This window comes from Chrysochloris asiatica, unplaced genomic scaffold (genome assembly GCF_000296735.1).
Source record: "Chrysochloris asiatica unplaced genomic scaffold, ChrAsi1.0 scaffold00032, whole genome shotgun sequence".
In the NCBI taxonomy this organism is placed as follows: Eukaryota; Metazoa; Chordata; class Mammalia; order Afrosoricida; family Chrysochloridae; genus Chrysochloris; species Chrysochloris asiatica.
Genome location: NW_006408550.1, coordinates 548,322 through 571,506, shown reverse-complemented (window position 1 = coordinate 571,506; position 23,185 = coordinate 548,322). Strand labels below are relative to the sequence as shown.

At 39.2% G+C, this 23,185-nt stretch overlaps 1 protein-coding gene across 1 annotated transcript in view; it reads left to right on the top strand.

The window, feature by feature from the left end:
- The window catches only part of COG5 (component of oligomeric golgi complex 5), a 343,779-nt gene that overhangs the window by 291,564 nt on the left and 29,030 nt on the right, over positions 1-23,185 (top strand). Inside the window, exons 17-21 of the mRNA XM_006859350.1 lie at positions 3,152-3,262; positions 4,534-4,596; positions 11,854-11,957; positions 15,518-15,523; positions 17,268-17,499. Coding sequence (XP_006859412.1) covers positions 3,152-3,262; positions 4,534-4,596; positions 11,854-11,957; positions 15,518-15,523; positions 17,268-17,499 — 516 coding nt within the window. The remainder of the gene's footprint in view (positions 1-3,151; positions 3,263-4,533; positions 4,597-11,853; positions 11,958-15,517; positions 15,524-17,267; positions 17,500-23,185) is intronic.

The following is a 23,185-nucleotide window of genomic DNA, read 5'->3' as shown; positions in this document are numbered from 1 at the left end:
ACTTCAGACATATTGTCAGGAGGGACCAGTCCCTGGAGAAAGACATCATGTTTGATAAGGTGGAGGGTCAGAGAAAACGAGGAAGACCCTCAGTGAGATGGATTGGCACAATGACAGCATCAGTGGGCTCAAGTGTGGCAACAACTGTGAGGTTGGCCTGGGGCCGGGCAGTGTTTTGTTCTGTTGTGCATAAGGTCACTATGAGTCATTACCAATTCGATGGCACTTAGCAACAACAACGACCAAAATGCATTAAATGAGGAATAGATAGTTTCTTCAACAAATGGGCAAATGGTGCTGGCAAAATTGGAAACCCATTTGCAGAAAAATGAAACAAGACCCATATCTCATATGATATGAAAAAAATGACCTCAAATTGGATTAAATACCTAAATGTAAACCTAGAACTATACAGATCATTAATGGAAAATATAGAGACTAACTTAGGAGCTCTGATATATGGCATAAATACACTATCAGACAGAACTGGAAACACACAAACAGAAAACAAAATAGATGACTGGAATCTCCTAAAAATTAGACATTTATGTGCATCAAACGATTTCACCAAAAGAGTAAAAAGAGAACCCACAGACTGGGAGAAAGTGTTTGGCAACAATGACATAGCAGACAAAGGACTACACTCCCAAATGTATAGGACACTTCAGTCCCTCAACAGGAAAACAGATAACACAATGAAAAAATGGGCAAAGGATATGAACAAACACTTTACCAAAGAAGACATTCAGACAGTCAACAAACATATGAATAAATGCTCACAATCACTAGCTGTTAGAGAGATGCAAATCAGAAAAACAATGAGATATCTTCTTACTCCAACACAAATGACAAAGTTCAAATAACTGCTGCTGAGGGTGTAGAGAGAATGAAATCCTCCTATAGTGCTGGTGGAACTGTAAAATGGTACAACCACTGTGGAAAATGGTATGGCACTTTCTTAAAAAATTGGAAACAGAAATACTGTTGTTGTTGTGTGCCTTTGAGTCGGTTCTGACCCATAGAGAACCTATATAGGGTTTCCAAGGAGCAGCTGATGAGCTTGAACCACCAACCTTGTGGTTCAAACCGACTTTGCAATCCAGGGCATTAACCCACAGCGCCACACCAGGACTGTATAACCCAGCAATTCCTCTACTTGGTATATATGTATATATATGTTGTTGTTAGGTGCCATTGAGTTATTACCAACCCATAGCGACCCTATGCACTTCCTGGTCCTGGGCCAACCTCACAATTGTTGCCATGCTTGAGCACATTGATGCTGCCACTTTGCCAATCCACCTCGCTGGGAGTTTTCCTCTTTTTCTCTGACCCTCCACCTTATCAAACATGATACTCATCTCCAATGACTGGTCCCTCCTGACAATATGTCCGAAGTATAAGAGATGAAGTTTGGCCATCCTGGCCTCCAAGGAGCACTCTGGCGGCACTTCTTCCAATACAGATCTGTTGGTTCTTTTGGCAGCCCATGGTACTTTCAATATTCTTCTCCAACACCACAACTCAAAAGCATCAAAATTCTTCTATGATGGTTACAGGGCAGGTGAGGGTTGGGAAGAAGGGGAAATAAAGTGAATAGAGGTAAATACTATTAACTGATGGTAATGGAGTGGATTGCAATCACAAAGTGTGTAATTTGCTGAAATGTGGGACTGGTGATTTGTTCTGTAAACCTTCACTCAATTCACATTGAAAAGTTTTGTTTTGTTTTTTTAAGTTGTTTATGTTTGTTTTTGTAAAAGGAAAAAAGAAATGAAAGAATAGTACTTCTCTCATTTGATTTGCCTCCTATAATAAAGGAAAATGTTGCTTTCTGCTCTTCTAAAAGGCATGTCTTTCTTACTTTTGAGATCTGGATCCAAATTTAGAGTTACTTGCATCATGTATCTCGAACACAATTAATTTATCTTTACATATTGAATACTGTAGAGAATTAGATAAAAATCTGATCAATTTGAGAATGGTTGGCATATGGATTTTTTCCCCCTCAAATTCCAACTGTAACTTTTATAGATTAATTGAAGCTTGTTGTGTCCTCTTTCCTAAAACTAATGCAATGAGAAGTAAATAAAAGTTCAGGAGTATCAAGTCTTTAATATTACTTTTACTGATCATCCATGCTTTCTCTCAAATAAATAAACTTGGGGTTTAGATTTCTTTCTCCTTTTCCTCTCCATACCTTCTCCCCTCCTTTCCTTTCTTTTTTCCTTGTTAATTCAGAGTTTTTGAATAAAGAAAAGCCTACTGGCAATTCCCAGGAAGTGTTCCCTCAGAATACTGTAATAATGTATCAAAATTATAGCACACACTGGGCAGGGGGCCTCACCAGCTTCTTCAGCTATGAAGTATCAAGAGCGATAGTCTTCCTGTGCAAGACGAATTTGACTTCCACATCCACGGTGTTAAGTCTATGTGGGTTCCTGGCATTGCCTAAAGATCAAAACTGTAACTACACCTAAATATTTCCAATTAATATTCTTTTTGTCAGAGGAGCACAATCTTCCCCATTTAAAGAAATGTGTGTGTGTGTGTATGAACCATTGTTTTAGTAATTTCTGTATAAAGTTTTTATTGTGATACAGTGTTTATGACATAACATTTGCTATTTTAATTATTTTAAAGTGCATATAGTTTAGTGACATTAATTACATTCACAGTGTTGTGATACTAGTCATCATTGTCTATTCACAAAACGTTTTCACCACCCTAATCAGAATTTCAGTACCCCCTCACTCCTCATTCTCTTTCCCCTCATTTCCTGCTAACTATTAATAAATATTTGTCTCTATGCATTTACCTATTTAGATGCTTCATAATAGTGAGGTCATGCAATTCTTTTTCATTTGTGACTGATTTATTTCATTTACAATGTTTTCAAGGTTCATCCATGTTATATCATGTATCAAAACTTGATTTCTCTTTATGGCTAAATAGTATTCCATTGTATATTTATACTACAGTGTGTTTATCCATTTATCTATTGATACTTTTGGATTGTTATCTATTGATAACAGACATTTGGATTGTTTTCACCTTTAGAATATTATAAATAATGGTACAGTGCTCCTATTGAATGGACTTAGCCATCTTGTTGAAATTAGTCATTTCTTTTTGTGTTGAATTTTTATAGCTTTCCACACAAGGAGATGCAAGTCAGGTGATTGGCCCTCTTACGGAAGGGCAAAGAAGAAATGTGGCAGTAGTGAATTCACTGTACAAGTTACAGCAGGCAGTAACAAAGGTAACCTTTATCTTGCTGGGTTTTAATGAAACTATTGATTAATTTCAGGTTCTTGTTTGTTCTTACATCAAATTTAGACAGCTTATGACATAGTATTACTGTTTTGTTTTTTAAAGAATGCAGCAATGAAAACATGATGATTATAAAATAAGCTTTATCTTTCCTGCTGACATTTATTGTTTGTGTGACTTTTTGTCTATACATTTGGGTTAAAATGCATGAACTGTGGGTTCTCGTTTTGGCATGTTCACATTCACTGAACAAATGAGTCAAGGGTAAAACGTATGTGTTTTATACTTACTGAAACAGGTGAATGTTATGTGGATGGTAGTAAATTACAGCAGAGCTATAATTAGTGACAGAATAACAAAAATGTTAACAAATTCTTTCATTTTAATTTTGAATTTCATAAATGTATGTTTTAAGTACTGAGCAAAATATATCTTAAAGGGTATCAGCAAATTGTTGTTGTCGTTAAGCACCGTCGACTCAATTCTGACCCTGTGTAGGGTTTCCTAGCAGGTATATCTCAGAAAAATAAAATAATTTAAAAAATTGAATGTTGTATTTTCTGTTTCATTTAGTACTCTAAAGTATCCCTCTAAAACATTACTTTAAAGCAATGAAAGATTGTCTTCTGTTTAGCCTGATTTAAATGCCTTTATTGATACTTTCAAATTTTTTATGTCAGAATTTATTTGTAAAAAGGGAAATGTCTGACAGTTGTATTTTAAAGATTTGTTGAAAACTAGAGTCAGCCTGGAATCCTATGTGAAAAGTAAAGTTTTGAGAGAAATAAGTAAATTTAGCATTATACTTATTTCACTTAAACTTTGGAGTTCTGGTATGGCACTGTGAGTTAATGCGCTGGACTACAAGGTTGCTTTGAAGTGAAAGGGCAGCGGTTCAAGCTCACCAGCCACTCCTCAGAAACCCTATACAGGGTCACTATGAGTCAGCACTGACTCAATGGCACATAACAACAACTACAACAGTTAAATTTTATAATTAAAACCTGTCAAAAAAGAATAAAAGAAAATTAAGTCTTCATATTTCAATTATTTTGAGTATATATTTGCTTTGTACTTAACGGTTATTTTTTGAATCTATCTTTATTGATAAGTTCCAGTCAGTTTTTAAAATGTGTATGTTAATGATTGATACTTGATATGTAACTTCCGAGAGCAACTTTATTATGTTATGATCAAAATTAACATTGTGAAAATAAATTACTTAAGCAAAACTATATCTGTATTAAAACCCTGTTCTAGGTGGTTTCCAGTCAGAGCTCATTCCCACCAGCAGCTGAGCAAACTATAATGTCAGCCCTAAAGGTAAAAGAATATAATTTAGTTTTTTACTCTAAGATTAAAGTGAATTTTTATTTATTTGTTTGGCTTAATGGGAACTCTCACATTTTAAAAATGATTCGGGATCCTCTAGCTTTGCCAAAAGTAGCATGTTGATAATTATCAAAGATACGTTTGTATTTATATTTCTATATGGTTTTAAAGAGAGACTCCATTGCTGTGGACAGTCCCCCTATGATGATTGAATACACAGAAGCAAGAGTTTTACAAGTATTCACTGTGTATTACGGCAGTGCCTCCCAGAATTATTACATTAAAGCAGTGGTCATCCACTAGGATAGATTTTTTTCTCCTATGGAACATTTGACAATATCTGGAGACAGTTTTCATTGTTGTGACTGGGAGTGGGGTACTACTGGCAACTGGTAAACATCTTGCAAACAGTAGTGCCAACATAGTAAGACTCTGCTTTAGACTCTGTTTGTAAGATGCAAGATCAGGGTATGTTCTTATTGTTTTGATACACTGATCTAAGTGTACCCTTTCCCTAATGTTAGGAAATTATTAAAAGGATGGGTTTTAGAGCCATATTCATTTGACAGTTGTCATTTGAAAGATTTGTTGAAAACTAGAGTCAGCCTGGAATCCCATGTGAAAAGTGAAGTTTTGAAAGAAATAAGTAAATTTAGCACTATATTGACCTTTTCAGTTAAATTTTGGTGTGGTGCTATAGGATACCACTGGACTGCTAACCATAAGATTGGTGGTTCGAACCCACCAGCCACCCTTCAGAAACCCTATTCAGGGTAGCTATGAGTTGGAAACTATTTAACAGCACTTAACAACAACAGATCTTTTAAAAAACAAAGTAAATCATGTATTCTTTTAATAATAATTTTTTCTTAAGTGCTGTCGAGTCAGTTCTGATCCATAGCAACACTGTCTAGGGTTTCCGAGGGGTGGCTGATGGGTTTCGACTGCCAACCTTGCAGTTCAGACTGACCTTATGGTCTAGTGTACTATCCTGCAGCACCACATCTTTAGCACCTTCTGTTTGTCAGGCGTATGCAATATACTGAAATCCTATGGCAGTCTTTCAAGTTATGTATTAATATCCTCAATTCATAAGACTTAGAAATAATAACTTACAGCCATAATGCTAGTCAGCAGCTGGACTGAAATTTAAATCCAGACCTCATTGACTCAAAAGACTTATGTCTACCATATCTTGCACCACCATCCATTAATTACTGAATCTCTTGTCAGTGTTTCTTACTAGAGGCAGTATAATATTAAGAGCATGGGCTCTGGAACCAAACTGGAAATGAAAATATGCCTAAGCTGTATTAGCTAAATGACCTCAGAGAGTTAATAAGCACTCTTGCCTTAATTTCTGCATCTGTAAAATGGTACAATATATATACACAAAATCAAATTGATGTCAACTATTGGTTTGGATTTATATCACTGAGAGAGAGTTTAAAATGATGGGGCCCACAGAACTCCAAGAAAAAAAACCCACTTAACTTTAAAGAGTAAAATGGATATGAAAAGAGAACAGAGGGGAAGAAAATTGGGAAGAGTACAATGTCATAAATTCTAAAAGAAAAGGAAACTTCTGAAGTTAATGTCTAGCTGGCTGGCCATATATTACTTGGATGGAATTTAACAGTTCTCTAAAACTTAAGGACACTTAGAGGATAGAAGTGTGATGAAAATTGAAGATGTTTGGAATCAATTCATCCAATAGACTAATGGACCACATGAATATCAGTCTCCACAACCCTGAGACAAGAAAAACTAGATGATGCCCAGCTATTAATACCAAGAGGGTTCACATTAGAAAGTCCTGTGTATAGTGGGAGAAAATGTGGAACAGAACTCAAGCCCATAGAAAAGACCAGGCTTACTGGTCAGAACCCTGAGGCCCTTGGTTACCCTTCAGGTCTGGATCGGAACTCACCTGTGTGTCAGTTTTCAGCCAGGTAGTAAAGAGACGTATGGGGAAGACAACAACACTCGTGAGGCATGCACAGTACAGAAAGCACTGAAATAAAGAAGGCAACATTGACCTAAGGATCAAATTCAGAAGGGTTAGGAAAGGAGGAATGGACACACAGAGAACAAGTGGGTTAAGTGATGTTACATTGAGGAGATTGCAATAGAGATGAAGTTAAGTCTGTGATTTGTTGAATGTAAAACTGATGATCTGCTCTGTATACCTTCACTCAACTCACAATAAAAAGGAAAAAAAAGGATTTTTATATAAATGAAAAGCACAAAATGTAAGGACACTAAATTTATATGTACATGAATGGATTTGATTCAGTATAGCTAAAGGAAGGAATCCGTCTCTTTTCCTAGAGCATAGTAAAGGCACACTTGAATGTTTTCTTGTATACTTTTATATATTGATCTATTACCTTTTTTAAAATTCTGATCATGACCCACTAAAATGATTTATTGATCCATGACCCATAGTTTGGAAAACTTCATTTTGTAGATGAAAGTAGGATCTTCAATTTGCCTAATGATAGAAATCACTTGGAATAGATAAAAATAGAAATTCCCCAGAGACTATGATTGAGTCTAAGGTAGGCTCTCTGAGTCTGTATTTTTAACACAAGAAATAATAGGTTATTCCTATTGTTCGTCACTCAGGAGTTGGAGCCAGAGCAGGGAAAATTGCCCTGATTTTGGGCGCCAGCCCTGACTCTGAGGTTTGCTCAGCAGTTTACTGAAGCATCATTGATTTTGCCCTTGAGAACTGAGTAAGACTGGCAATAAGTCCCAGGCCTCCTGCAGTAGCCCTGCCAGTTAGAGACTTAACTGCTTAGGTTAAAAGAGTTCAGTGAAACAGTGTTTACTTTTATATTATATTAAATATTATAAAAACATTGTGATCTATTAAGTAAAAACAAAACAAAATCCTCTGACTTAAAGGACTAAAAGAGAACTTTGAGTTTCGTACAATTGTCAGGAGCAGGAAATCATTTTGAATTAGGGATAGCATGTTATGATACAGAAATGGCTGCAGCCCCAAATTGATTGGCTTTTATTATTTGATAAGATATTAAGCATACTTTTTTTTAGTTACTGGAAAAAAAAATAGATATGTGATCATCTTTTCTTCTCTAATGTATGAAGACTTTATCTAAAATTAGTTATTTTTTTTAGGCAATAGGTTCATCATCACATATTATGAACATTATATAATATGTCATGTATGATATTATTAGTACTAACTAATGATTTGGATTCATTTCATTCTAACCATGTTGGTTGTAAAAGGTGTTGACGGTCCTTAACCTAGTAAGTTTGATCCTTTTTGCTTAAATTGTCTTGTGCAGATACTGATTGAATTGCTAAATTTATGTAGGGTAATGATTTAATTCTCCCTTATTGTGTGGGTTTAGGTTCTACAAAGGGGAATATCTTATATTCCAATATATTTATCTTATCTATTTCTAGTTAAAATCTTTTAAAAATGTACGACACACTTTGTAAAGAACATACAACAGATCATCTGGTTTTGATGTTGAAAAGGAGTTACACTTTCTCTTGCAGAGGAGACTGACATTTCAGTTTTCTTTGGTACTTGCTAATCCTCAACCTATACTTTAAATGAAGGCATCCCCCAAGATACTCTCTTCTCTTCCTATTCTATATTTCCCCAAAGCTATATTTTAGAACAACTATAATGATTTCTGTGTAAACCATCATACCACAGAGGGAGGCAGTTTTACTTCTTCTTTTCTGATTGTTATGCCCTCTTTTTCTATGTGTATTTCAATGACTAGGACCTCTAGTATAGGCTTGAATATAACTGGCAAGTCGACCTCCTTCACTTGCTCCTGATCTGATGGAAAGTGTTGGCTATTTTACTATTTTAAGTATGATGCTAGCTATACGTTTTTATAGGTGACATTTATCAGATTGAAAAAGTTCCCTTCTATTCCTAGTTTGCTGAAACTTTTTTAAAAAGTCATAAATGGTGTTGAATTTCATCAAGTAGCTTTTTCTGTATCTATTAAAATAGTTGTATTATTTTATTCTTTATTCTGTTAATGAAGTACATTAAATATTTTATTTTCAAATATCAAACCAACCTTGATTATTATTTATTATACTTTTTATGTATTTGTAGATTTCATTTATATAGATTTTGTTAAGAATGTTTTATGTATTAGTAAGTGATACTGGTGTATATCAATATGTAGTTTTTTCTTGTGTTATCTTTGTCACAGTTAGTATCCATCACATAGGTGGTTCTTGCCTTTTTATCCATTCTGAAAATATCTGCAGTTGGAGCATTTATTTCACTAACATTTAATACAGGTATTGATATGGGTCATTTCAGGGTTGGTGTCTTTTCTTTTAGTAAGTGGTGACATGCCCTGGCTCTTTGTATATTTATGAATTTTCACTTATATCCTGGGCATTGTGAAGCTTATGTTGTGTGGAATCAGTAAGTTTTACATTGCTCCTAATAATGTTGATGTTTTTGTTCTAAAGACAATTAACTTGATTAGACTCAAAATGTAGGTTGTTATATATGCAATTGGTCATACCTCACATCTCAGTTCAGTTCTTTAAGCCTGAATTGCAAACTACTTTTAGTTTACTCTGTACATGCGTGGTTGACAAGTAAGCTGAAGACTAGTGCTGAGTTTAAACACAGATTTAGGCTTTCTTCTTTGGCTCTCTTCTTCCTGAGATTCGCTCACTCTTCAGCAGCCTGATTGACCCAGTGCTCAAACTTGTTTCTGTGCACAGAAAGACAGAAATCCTGTTTGTTTGTTGATTGAAATTTTGGCCACCCGCCCTTGAAATTGCACCATGAGGGCAAAGCCACAAAAGTGTGAACCTCTTGCTGGTCTGCTTGGTTGCTCGAGTTTTCTGCAGCCCTCTAAAACCACCTGCATCTTGTTCCTTCTTCAGAGATCCTCCAGTGGACTCTGTTGTTTTATTTCCTTTCCTATTTTTTCAGAGTTATTTGTGCAGAGGTCTGTAGTTAGATACTCTCCTTCATACTGAAGTGGAAAATCTACCCTTCCTTCTTGAAATGTCCTTGTCTGTATACTTCCACAGTACTCTTCAGTCTCTTCTTATTTCTCTGATACCTAGAAAACCCTGCTCTTCCTCTTGCTTGTTTATGACTTGGGGAAATCTTCTTCACTTAACTTTAGTTACCCCATGAAAACATTACTTTAGATGCCCTACCTATAAGGTATCATGAGGAATCTGTACCTGGACCAAGAGGCAGTTGTTCGAACAGAGCATGGGAACACAGAATGTTTTAAAATTAAGAAAGGTGTGCAACAAGGTTGTATTCTTTCACCATACTTATTCAACCTGTATGCAGAGCAAATAATACGAGAAGCTGAGTTCTATGAAGAAAAACATGGCGTCAGGATTGGAGGAAGACTCATTAACAACCTGCGATATGCAGATGATATAACCTTGCTTGCTGAAAGGACTTAAAACATTTACTGATGAAGATCTAAGAGGACAGCCTTCGGTATGGATTACATCTCAATGTCAAGAAAACAAAAATCCTCACCCCTGGACCAATAAACAACATTCGTATCAACGGCGAAAGATTGAAGTTGTCAAGGACTTCATTCTTCTTGGATCAACTATCAACACTGGTAGAAACAGCAGTCAAGAGATCAGATGATGTATTGCATTTGGCAAATCTGCTGCATAGGAACATTTTAAAGTGTTGAAGAGCAGAGATGTCAGCTTGAGGACTAAGGTGCGCCTGACCCAGGCCATTGTGTTTTCAATAGCCTCATATGGATGTGAAAGCTGGACAGTGAATAAGGAAGATCGTAGAAGAATTGATTCCTTTGAATTGTAGTGTTGGAGGAGAATACTGAAAGTGCCATGGGCTGCCAAAAGAATCAATAGATCTGTTTTGGAAGAAGTGCAGCCAGAGTGCTCCTTAGAGGCCAAGATGGCCAAACTTGGTCTCTCAGACTTTGGACATATTGTCAGGAGGGAACAGTTGCTGGAGAAGGATATCATGCTTGGTAAGATGGAGGTTTGGAGAAGAAAAGGAAGACCCCTAACGAGATGGATTGGCCAGGTGGCAGCATTGATGGATGCAAGTGTGGCAGCGGTAGTGAGGTTGGCCCAGGATCGGACATTGTTTCATTCTGCTGTACATGGGGTAGGTATGATTCGGTTCCAACTCAATGGCATCTGACAACAACAACAACATATATAGTCCTAAGGAGCTCTTGTAGTGTAGTGGTTATAAGTCGTGCTGCTAACCTCAGGGTCAGCAGTTTAAAACTAACAGCTGTTCCATGGGAGAAAGAGGAGTTTTTCTGCTCCTGTAAAGATTTACAGCCTTGGAAACACTGTACAGGGTCACTATGAGTTGGAACCAACTCCACGGCACACCACCACCACCATATATAGTCCTGGTGTGGCGCTGTGGGTTGATGTGCTGGACCTCTAAGTTGGTTTGATCTGCAAGGTCAGCAGTTCAAGTTCACCAGCTACTTCTCTGAAACACTATGCAGGATCACTATGGGTCAGAACCAACTCAACAACACTTAGCAACAACAACATAGATAGCACAACATTTCTCAACCTCATCACTACATTTTACCTTAGATAATTCTTTGTTGTAGAGCTGTCATCTTCACTGTAGGCTGTTTAGCAGCATCTCTTGCCTCTACTACTAAATACTGTACCAAATCCCATCCCCCTGACAACCAAAAATATCTCCAAACATTGCCAGTGTCCTCTGGGAGACAAAATCACTTGAGACTCACTGCTGTAGAACTCTAAATAGCAACTGAATTCATGAAATGCCAACTGCTCTGCCCTACAAGAATTTCCAGTATATTTATTGTATTCATTTTGGTAAAAAGCATACAATGTTCTTCTAGGTTCTAAAGAATACTTTTATTCTTGCCTCATTCTTTAGGGAAACTTAAAGGAAAAAACAAAACACAACACATGTTCCTTTGATCTTTACTTCCAGAGTGCCTCTCCTCCCTGTTTCTCACCATCTCTCTTCCCTTCCCCAAGGGGCTCAGTTGACCACTACACCTATTGGGAAGTTAGGAGGAGAAGTGGGGGAGTTGAACATTTCCAGTGCCGTATTCCAAAGCAGTTAGGGACTGGAGAGGCTTTCTGTAAAGCTGTTCAAGTATGTAACCCTGAATTTGATATAAAGTGAAAACTTGTCAAAATGCTTCTCTGACCTCAGATCCCTTTGAGTTGGCTTTTCTTCATTTGCCTCCCCTTCTTTCTTCTTTGCAGACAATCCACGCTCTTATGGGAAATGCTGTGCAGCCCTTACTGACTTCAGTGGGAGATGCCATAGAAGCCATAATCATCACCATGCATCAAGAAGATTTTTCTGGGTAACAACTCGTCATAAAAAAATTCCACTAACCTTTATTGCCTTTGTCTTTCGTCCCCACCTTCATCCTGCCTCCCCAAGCCTCCTGTCATCTAGGGCCTGTTCCTCTTGTGGTATGGCTGGCCTCCAACCTCTCCCGCTTTATCTATTGTGAGTGCCATTAGCAGATTAAAATGTTCAGTTCTTGTTTTCATCATTCCTCTCTTCTCATTGAAACATAACATCATTCAAGTCTGCAGGACACAGCTTGGTGTTTCAGGACTTCTGGAAGCTTGTACTGTCTTCCTTTTCCAGTCTTTTTCCTTGCTGCTCACAAACATCCTGCTCTCCCCCTGGCACAGGCTTGACTGTCCCTGTAGGAATCATCCTGCCTCTGCCACTCTACTTCTCCAAGTCCAGCTCCGACTTTTAGGGAAGGCTCCAGACCCACTGCCCCCAGGACTGAGTTTCCTTTCTCAGAGTTTCCATGGCAGTTCAATCTGGTGATGGCACCTGAGCCATCGACACATTTGGTATTATTCTGTAGCTGTTTCACATGGGCACTTTATCTCGAGACTAGGAATCGTAGTTTGTAGCCCATGGTGTTTATTGAAACTTTAAAAATAGAGTGAAACGGTTTTGGCTCAGTGTATTGGAAAAGTGTCTATGGAGAATTTGCAATAGTATTTACAAATGCTTAGAGTGGTTTTTTAAACTTAACTGTGTACATTTTCTTAGCTGCTATTTTTGAAATTGTTTCTTTTATATTCATATTGTTTAAAAGAATATCCACTTTATTAAATTTTCAGCCACTAGTTTAGCTGTTTGTAGGAAAATTGATCATGTAATTATTTCACTCTCCTTTAGTTTATCCTATAATCGTGTAATTTACGTAGTGTCAAATAACCAGTCTCTGTCTTGGTGTTGTGCTGTAGGATAAGCACTCAACTGCAAGGTTGGTTTGAACCACAAGTTCGGGGGTTCAAACTCAGCAGCCATTAGAACTGACTCGAAGTCACTTAACATTTTTAATAATGGTATGAAGCACAGAAGGGTAAAGTGACTTTTAAAAAAATGCAATAGTATTTAACTCAGAAGACAATAGGAACGTAGAACTGCTGGTTACCAGTGTTTAGGAGAAAACTCAATTTTATTCAAAAGTGAAAGTATATGACCATTCTTATTATAAGAAATTTTCCAGTTATACCAATTGTGAATGCCTCTGAGAAAGGGGCAAAAAAAGAGATAATTCTGAAGACTTATCTTACGTTGAATGGTCAGATACTTTCTCAATTGCTAAGCAGCTACTACTTGTTGTTAAGTGCCATCAAGTCAGTTCTCACTCATAGCGATCCTGTATAGGGTTTCCAAGGAGCAGCTGGTGGGTTTAAACCACCAACCTTGTGGTTCAAACTGAACTTACCGTCCAGTGCTTATTTTACAGCACCATAGGTCGGCACAAAGGTTAGAGAAACTGCCATTAGAAAAGTAACTTTACACTTCAACGTGGATGTCTAGACTCTTAGATGGAGGTAAGGCTCTGCATTCAGACTGCTCTGTTTGCACACACCAGCACCCACTGCCTTCTTCTGACCCTACAGAGCAGAGTGGAACTGCTCCATGGGGTTCCCAGGGCTGGAAGTCTATGGACGTAGACTGTCACATCTTTCTCCCAAATATGGCTTCAAACCTGAACATTTTAACCACTGTGCCACCAGGGTTCTGCTTACACAGACCAAATGCCTCCGATTTTAGATTCTCACATAGCTGGCATTCTGAGAGGGTGTTAGTTGTTGTGAGGTGCCATCGAGTCAGTACCAACTCTTAGCACCCATATGCACCCTGCCCTGTCCTGTGCCAACCTCACAGCCACTGCTATGCTTGAACCCACAAATTTGTAACCAGCAGGCCCAAAGATAGAGGAGTTTGGGGATTCCCAAGGGTGTGGCTGGTATCTGAGGTCTTGTACAGACTTTTAACCTGTGAGATCTGACCTAACTCTTGTAGTTAGGATCAGAGGAAGGAAGTACTGCATTTGCAGCTGGTGTCAGACCAGAAGTCAAGTCGAATAATTTGACTTGTGGGGACTCTTCTTCTCCTTATAAGAGGCCCAGCCCCCAGAGGCCATGCTTGCAAAAAATCATAACAAACACCTGCCCCTCAAGGCCCTCCATATAAAAACAAAACAAAATTTAAAACAGTTTCCATCAGTTCTGGCTCAGAGAGGCAGCATGTGTGTCTGTGCTCCATGGGGTTTTCAATGAGTGACTTTTGGAAGTAGATCAGCACGCCTTTCTTCTGAGCTGCCTGTGGCTGGACGTGACCTGGCAACCTTTTAGTTAGTAACACCTGGAGGTTCCATACCACATCTTGTAAAGGAGCAAACCTCCCGGGCCAATCTGTAACGTTGTATGGCTATAGAATCTCCTGCTCTCTAAAATGAGAGAGCAGCACAATTTCCTGGTATTTGAAATGTATGTAATGGGAACATTGTGTTTCTTTCCAAATTAGAGAAAACTTAAAATGTAAATGTCTGATTGACATAGTACATGGATTAAAACCCATTCACTGAATATAAAATGACTCACGTCATTTTATTACAGTTTTGAGTGGGGTGGGAGCTTTAAAAGTCTGAGGACCCTAAATCCCTAAAGTGAAGGATGACAACCTTTGAGGAGAAAAGAGGACACACGCACACAGATTAATGACTTGAAGACGAGCGCTCCCACTTTTCAGTTGTGCGGTGGCTTAGCTCTTCTTCCTTCTACCTCTGTATGCAGGCTATCGTTACCGAGAAATTTCTGCACAATTACTGCTGCACTTTATCTTTTGACATAATTGGTGAAACTGAGCACGTTTTATATTCTCGTAAATTTAAATAAAACGTACAGTCCTCACAAAGAGTTGATAAGATATATTTCAACATGTTGTCTCCCAGACAAACTTAAAAAGAAAAAATTCATAAATTTTACTTACATTGACACATGATTATGGAAATTATTTTAGTGTGTTATTTTCTAGTCTTCAAGAACGTTTTCATCTGACCAGATTAAAACTATTGACGATCATCCCCAATATTGCCAAGATAACAACTTTGCTTTTAATACAGCATAAGAAGTGAAAGAGATTGGCATCATGCTCCACCCACCACACCCACAACCTAGCCTTTAGGCTGACAAACCCCAAATAAAGCTAGGCCCTGCCATGGTCTGTCTGATCTGGAGAAACCAAAGCACTTGAAGACTGCAGGCAGCACTCTATCCTGGGGTAAGGGAAACAGAGATGTTCCCCTGTGCACCTGTCAGAGACGTTGCCATTGTTAGGGTGCACTTTCTTACTCCTAAACAAATCCCTTCCTGCTGGAATGTAAACCTCATTTCTCTATTTCAGTCTGTTTCGGGAAATGGAGGACCTCTGGTTAGCATCTGGGTGAGCTCTCTAGTGCTTCCATAACAGAAATACCACAAGTAGGTGGTTGTAACTAAAAGATAGTTATTTTCTCACAGTTTGGGAGTCCAGAAGTCCAAATTCAGGGTTCAGGCTTTAGGGGAAGGCTTTCTCTCTGTGTGAGTCTAGAGGCAGCTCCTTGTCTGCTTGCGTTTCTGCTCCAGAACAATTTTCATGTGATTTGAGATAACTCTTCCCCCATCTCTGCTTCTGTTGGTGTTTTAATTTCTTATATCTGGTGTGGCACTGTAAAATAAGTACTGGACTGCTAACCAGAAGATTGCCAGTTCAAACCCACTTTTTGCTCCTTGGAAACCCTATACAAGGACACTTTGAGTCAGAACTAACTAGACTGAACTTAACAACAACATGTCAAATGAGACTGACTGAAGACACACCCACCACCACCTTGGGTCCTGTCTCATTAGCATAACAGAAGTCACCCATTACCAAAAGGGATTTTAACCACAGGTCAGAAAGCTAAACCCATTGCCATTGTGCCAATTCAGAATGCACTGGACTGCAAAGTCGGTTTGAACCACAAGTTCTGCTTACCAGCTTACCAGCCACTCCTTGGAAACCCTATACAGGGTTGCTATGGGTCAGAACCGACTCGATGGTATGGCGCTGTGGGTTAATGCACTGGACTGCAAAGTCAGTTTGAACTGCAAGATCAGTGGTTCGAACTTGCCAGCCGCTCCTCAGAAACCCTATACAGAGTTGCTTTGAGTCGGAACAGATTCGATAACAATAAACAACAACAACAGCAACAACATAGGGTCTCCTAGGAGCAGAAAGCCTCATCTTTCTCCTGCAGAGCAGCTGGTAGGTTTGAATTGCCAGTGCTGCAGTTAGTACAGTGCTTACCCTACAGCACTACCAGGGCTCCTAATCACAGGTATAGAGGTTAGAATTTAGAACACAGATTTGCGGGGATACAATGCTATCCAAAGCAGTACCCTACTTAAAGTAACGACTGCTGTGCTGAGAACAACTAGGTTCAACTCCTTCTCTTGCTGCAGACATTTTACTCAGAGCTGTTGCTCTTCCCTGTACCATCCCTGGTTCTCTATGTCGTTCTCAGTATATGGAAACACTTCATTATTTAAAGATTCAGCATTATGGAGCCAGTGATATCATCTGATTAGCTAATTACTATGAGGTGATTTCTAATTTTGGTATAACTCTTTCCTATAAATATTTCACATTCTTTTATATATTCTTTAGAGAACAATTATTAACATTTATAAATTATAAATAGTATTTCATGGAGCATCAGCTAGCATCATCTGTTGATCCAAACCTCATCATCTGGAGGAAAAAATTGTATACCACGTGTTTTGTTATGTAACCAACTCCATAGTCAGGATTCTGGTATTGGACTGAGGAGATTAAATAGCACAACCATCGAGTTCCCTTTGCCAAGACGTTGTTTGGTGCAGGCAGCGTAAATGTGATCTCAGGATTTAGTATTGATGTATTAATTCACTTAATGGGCAAAACATTTACCAGTCGATTAAATGTTGTAAGACTGAGAGAGACCTTGGGGGTATCATACAGTGGGTACGGCACTTGGATTATCCAAGGGATATATATGGCTATCTATTCCATCCTTAATCTTTTGACAAATGGTTTCTAAATGTTTTTCAGTGATCCTCCCAGCATGTAAAAACACTCTTTAGAATAAAATTGAACATCATTTTATGTTCCTTAACTCTTAGCAAAAACAAATTATGCTTTTTATATCATTAAGGGGGAAAAGTATGCATAATTGAAATACAGAAAGTAGAAGAGGAAAGAAAAAATTCAATAGCGTCGCTTAGTGCATTGGTCCTGAAAATCACTGGCCTTTTTTGTTTGTTTCTTTTGCTTTTTCCTTTTGCAGGTCCAGCTCAGAAACAATGGATGTACCTTGTTCTTTGTATATGAAGGAGCTACAAGGTTTCATTGCCAGAGTTATGAGTGACTACTTTAAACACTTTGAATGCTCGGATTTTGTCTTTGACAATACTGAAGCTATTGCCCATAGAGCAATTGAACTTCTTGTCCGCAATGCCAGTCTCATAAGACCTCTTGGTCAAAATGGAAAAATGCGACTTGCTGCTGATTTTGCACAGGTAAACTGATGATGCATAACTACAAAGGAAAAAAAAATCTTTCAGCTTCAATATTATTTATTAAATGAAAGACTAAATATGTAGTCACAATGTGATGCAAAGGAAGCCCATTTAAACCTAATTGGTTAAAAAAAAAAAAAAGCTTAGTGATACTTTTAGACCAGATGTTTTTCTTTGTATTTAATAAAATAATTGTAATTCATCATTGATATTTCAAGGTTCAGGTGAAGTAGTGGCAGCTCATTCCACAATAAAGCAACTGTTTATAATTTGACATAATATGGGACTTTCTCAGTAGTGTACTATTCCACAGGATCAGTATTGCTACAAGTCACTGATTGACCTTGATGGAAAATGATGTAGGCCATGAAATAACCTTTCAGACAGGGAGAGGGGGCCTGCTGTTGGCATGTGAAGAGAAAGAAGTCCTCTTGTAGCCACTCAACATTCCAAGGCAGTGTTTTAGTTCATTTCAATTCACTGTGGACCAGATACATATAGAGTCTGATTAAATAGAGTGCATTTCTCGTCTGTGGCCAGCCTTGAAATCATTCCAAGTTATCTGATGTGAGTGACAAGGGATGACATTAAAGTATCTGAACCACAATCATCTCTTTTAGAAAGGATTGTGCTTTATTTTGTTTTCCTTTGTCCTTTAAAAGCATCAGAGGCAAAGAGCAAACTCACATTACAAGATTCAGAAACTGAGATGATTCTAATTGACATAGCATGTCAGGGGTGAAGTCTTTTTTTTTTTTTTTTAATCTTACAAAGCTGTTAGTTTCACTAGTCTAAATAGTTATTCAAATGGATTATTCATATGGTTTGCCAGATCCTCCATGCTTATAAAGTACTATAAATGTTAATGTCAATATTTATACCTTAGTGCATCTGGGAGCATGTCTGGTTCATTAGTCTTGCATCCATGAAAGGAAATGCAGGACTTGAACCAAGGTGATGGTTATCATACACTTCCTCACACATGAGATGAGTTGTAACAAGAAATAGCAACACGAACTAATGTCTTTAGTGCTAGGCTTTTTGCACAACAGTCCGTCAATCTGTCCAGCAATTAGTCCTTGCCAGTGATGCCTGAGGTCACTGGACCCTAGAGAGGAGCCTGCTTTTGGGGATATGTGACTTTAGTGGCCTCGCTGTGAAAACAGACATTAAAAGTTGTCATTGCTGTGGCTCCTTTTCTTACATTTTTATCATCTTTCTTCAGTGTACATTCTACTTTGCTGTTACAAGAAAACTTCAACTGAAAGAGAATTCTAAGTAACTACGACCTTAGTTCAAGAAGCTCTGGTAGCTTAGTGGTTATGAGTCTGGCTGCTAACCTCAAGTTCAGCAGTTCAAAACTACCAGCTTTTCCACCAGAGAAAGGAAGCTTTCTGGTCCTGTAAAGATTTACGGCCTTAGAAACCCTATGCAGGCTAGCTATGAGTCAGAACCGACTCCATGGCATATAACCACCACCATCACCACCTCCACCAGGACCTTATTTTGGACTCCTTGTGTGGTGCTGTAAGATTAGCACTGGACTGCGAACCACAAAGTCAGCAGTTGAAACCCACCCATCTGCTTCTTGGAAATTTTATACAGGGTCACTATGAGTCGGAATAGACTCAACAACATTTAACAACAACAACAAGGGCCTTATTTGTAGTCCTGGTGTGGCACTGCAGTCCTGATGCTAGACCGCAAGGTCAGTTTAAACCTCACAATCATCAGTTCAAACCTACCAGCCACTCCTCCTCGGAAACCCAATACAATACAGGGTTGCTGTGGGTTGGAACTGACTTAGCACTTACAACAACAACAACAACAAAGGACCGTATCTGTCCCTACTGGAGTTACAAATGTCTTATTGAAATGAAAACATAGTGATGTACCTGGACTGGCTCTTACTTGTTGAAAACCTGATTACAGGTTAGGAGCATCTGACTGGCAGGCAATCCCACTTGCCCTTTAATGTTTTATCAATTTGCCCTCCTTTTGAAATGATTGAACCAGCCCTACTCAACAACAGATGATCACAATCGCCTTCACTCCCTGCACTTGTACTTTTTAAGTCCTTGAAAGGGCTTCAAGCCTTTTCTTGCACTAAAGTGAGGCTAAAATAAGAATTGAATGCATGCACACATTCCAGTTAAAGACTTCAAGACTCAGGAACAAATCCCTTTCTTAACCTGGGGACTGCCTGCACTCTTGCATCTCTGTTCTCCTTTTCCCCTTTCCTCCGTATTTTGTTTTTCCTTTTTGTCCTCCTCTCTCTCTGAGCTGAGCTTCCTCCCCCACCGGTTTATTTGCATTCTGCTCCAGCTGGTTCTTGAGTCACTTTCCTGGAGGCAGCCGGGCAGGAGATGGCCAGAATAAGCGTGCTGTAGGAAAGAGGGCTTTTGTTTCTGGTTTTTATTTTAATGACATGTTTCCTGATGAGTTTTGAGAGATGGAAAGTATGCTCCTTTAACCCTTGCTACAGCAGCTAGCACCTGCTCCAAAGGGGACTGGCCTTGCGGTAGGGCTGCTCTCCCGCCTTCCTAAACGGCATTACCCAGACTACCCATGGTCATCGCTTCTTTCTTAAGACATGTTGCCCAATAAACCCAAAGTGCCCAGGACTCTTCCCTTAATTAAATGGCATGTAGGATAAGCACGGGATTGCTAGCTACAGGTCAGCTGTTCAAACCCACCAGCTGCTCCTTGGAAACCCTACATAGGGTCACTGGTAGCGTAGTGGTAGTGTAGTGGGTTATGGATCGGACTGCTAACTGCAAGGTCAGCAGTTTGAAACTACCAGCTGCTGCACAGGAGCAAGACAAGGCTTTCTGCTCCTGTAAAGATTTACAGTCTCAGAAACCCTGTACAGGGACGCTCTGCGTCAGAGTCTACTCGACAGTGCACAACCGCCACCATCACCATGAGTTGAACTGGAGTCCTGGTGTGGCACTGTAGGATAAACACTAGACTACAAGGCCGGTTTGAACCACAAGGTCAGCAGTTCAAACTGACCAGCTGCTCCTCGGAAACCATATACAGGGTCACTATGAGTCGGAACCAACTTGACGACACTTAACAACAACAAGAAGAGTGTGTTAGGGGTCCTGGTGTAGCACTGCACGAGAAACACTAACCACAGGTCAGAGTTTCAAACGCACCAGTTACTCCTTGGAAACCCTATTGTTGTTAAGTGCCGTTGAGTCGATTCTGACTCATAGCCACCTAGTATAGGGTTTCTGAGGAGCGACTGGTGAGTTTGAACTGCCGATCTTGTAATCCAGTGCTTTATCCATAGGGTCGCTATGAGTCAAACCAGCTCAGTGGCACTAACAGTATCAATCAGTGTTACCAATTTAGGATCAAACAATTCTCTTTTCCATTCTCTTAAATATTGAAAAGGTATTCAGACATTATCATATTTACTCAATGTTAGGAGTATGTAGGGATCCTGATGTAGTGCTGTACGGTAAGCACTGGACTGCTAACCACAAAGTTGGCTGTTCAAACCCACCAGCAACTCCCCAGAAACAACCTGTACAGGTCACTGAGTTGGAACCAGCTCCCTGGTACAGCTCCGTGGTACAACAAAGACTGTGTTGAGGAGCCCTCATGGCACAGTGGGTTAAAAGGCAGGCTATTATTAACTCAAGGTCTGTGAATTCAAACCCAGCAGCTGCTCCATGGGAGAAAGATGAGGCTGTCAGTTCCTGCAAAGATTTACAATCCTGGCAACCCTAAGGAGCAGTTCCACTCTGCCCTACATATATATAGATAGGGTCACTGTGAGTTGGAACCAACGTGATGATAGCAGGTTTAAGGGTGTGTTTTTCAGTCCTGCAGTGGCTGTTGGTTGCTGCAGTCTGTATGGTAGAGAGAAGTGATGCCTTTGTTTTCCCCTGTCCAGTGTGTCCCAGTTCCAGACCTCCTCCCCATCACTCTCCTTGGAGGTGGCCCCTAGTTGTTGGGGATCAGGAAGCGTTGTCATTGTCATGTTTGTAACCAGTAACTTTGGTCGATATTGGTCATCTTTTATATCATGATTGCGCTCCCATCTTTTAAAAATTGTGAGTGTGGGGGTTTTGTCGCTTTTGGTTTGGTTTCTTTCCAAAAACACAATCACCTGTGCTGCATAATATAGACCCTCAGCTTCCAGAATAATGCTTGGTTAGAAGTGTTTTCAGGGGTCAGTCAAAACACTTAAATAGCATTAGTCTGATATTTATATTCATTGCAGGCATCAACCAGGGACTAGAAACTAGCCTTTCAACCGTCTCATTATTGAAAGTTCTGTCAATTTGTATTCAAAATTAAACAAAACTCTTGAGGTCATTAAAATCAAGAATACACAAATACTTTGTGGGTTTTGGAAAGTGTTCTTGTGATGAAAGTGCCTGCTATTCTGGCATAAATATCAGAAAGAGAAAGTACTCAAGCAGGGACCAGGTTTGCAGAATGCTGGGTTTTATTTTGTTTGGGCATAAAGCCCACTTGCAAAGACAAATTGTGACATATTCAAGAGCTTTCTTTAAGAGTCCTAACTTCTCCCCACTGGCATCTTTGCAGAGGTGAAAGAGAGCAGTTGCAGGGTGCAGTCTGGAGGGCTTATGGTGTGGGAAGTGTCCTGCAAGTAGCCCCCCCTAGGAATTCAGGTCAGCAGCATGAAGTGGTTTTCTACAGGTAATTAACTCCCTATTGTGACCACATGGGCTCTGTGTCTACCGCTAATCACACAGCAGTTCTGAAAACACTAAGCTTGTCCAAGAGCACTGGAGTCCTACTGCTCAGTCTCTTCGGGGACATGTCCACACAGTCCTCTGAAGCAGCCCCACCCCAACCCCTCATTTGATTTGTCTCCCCTGAGGGAAAAGATGACTATTGAAGTTGGCATTCGATTATTTACTCAGTAGCACTCCTGGCAATTTCTATTAATAGATCTTCGGTGCCCTTTAAGTATATATTTATATCTGCTTCTCTCTGTGTCTGAAAATATAAATTTAGAAAAAAAACAACAAAATACTCAAGAGTCTAATTTCTTCTAATTCTTGTTTCCTCCTCTTCTTCTGAACAATGTCAGGGCAGAAGTGCCCTAGGAGCATCCAGAGATGCCCTGTGGTTAACCAACTGTCTGTGGTGGGTACAGAGAAGCTATGTAATTAGTTCACGGTCCCTGCAGCTGACTGCTCAGGCCTCCCAAACAGGAGGGCTGGAGAGGCAGTTGCGCATGCCATTGTTTGTATCCACAGTTAATTGCAGAGTCACCTCTTGTAAAAGGCACACTTCAGCCCTTTAGAAACATGGCCTTTATTGTTTAATGGAATTCTGGCAGAAGGAAATGATTTTCAATACCCTGGAGGACCTTTAAGGGTGGAAAATGTATTGAAACATCTAACGTTTTACAATTGTTCTGTAATATAGAGATCTCCTACGTCATCATAGATTTTATACAGCCATTTCAGGTCATATTCTCCCATATTGTAACTTTTCTCTTGCCAATGATTTGTTTTAACCTTTAGTCATGCTCACCCCCACCCATGGCCATCAAGTTGATTCCAACTCACAGGGACCCTACAAGACAGGGTAGAAGCACCCATAGGGTTCCCAAGACTGTCATCTTTATAGAAGCAGACTTCATCTTGTTTCCTTAGAAAATGGTGGGTTCAGATCTTTCAGTTGTCATTTGTTT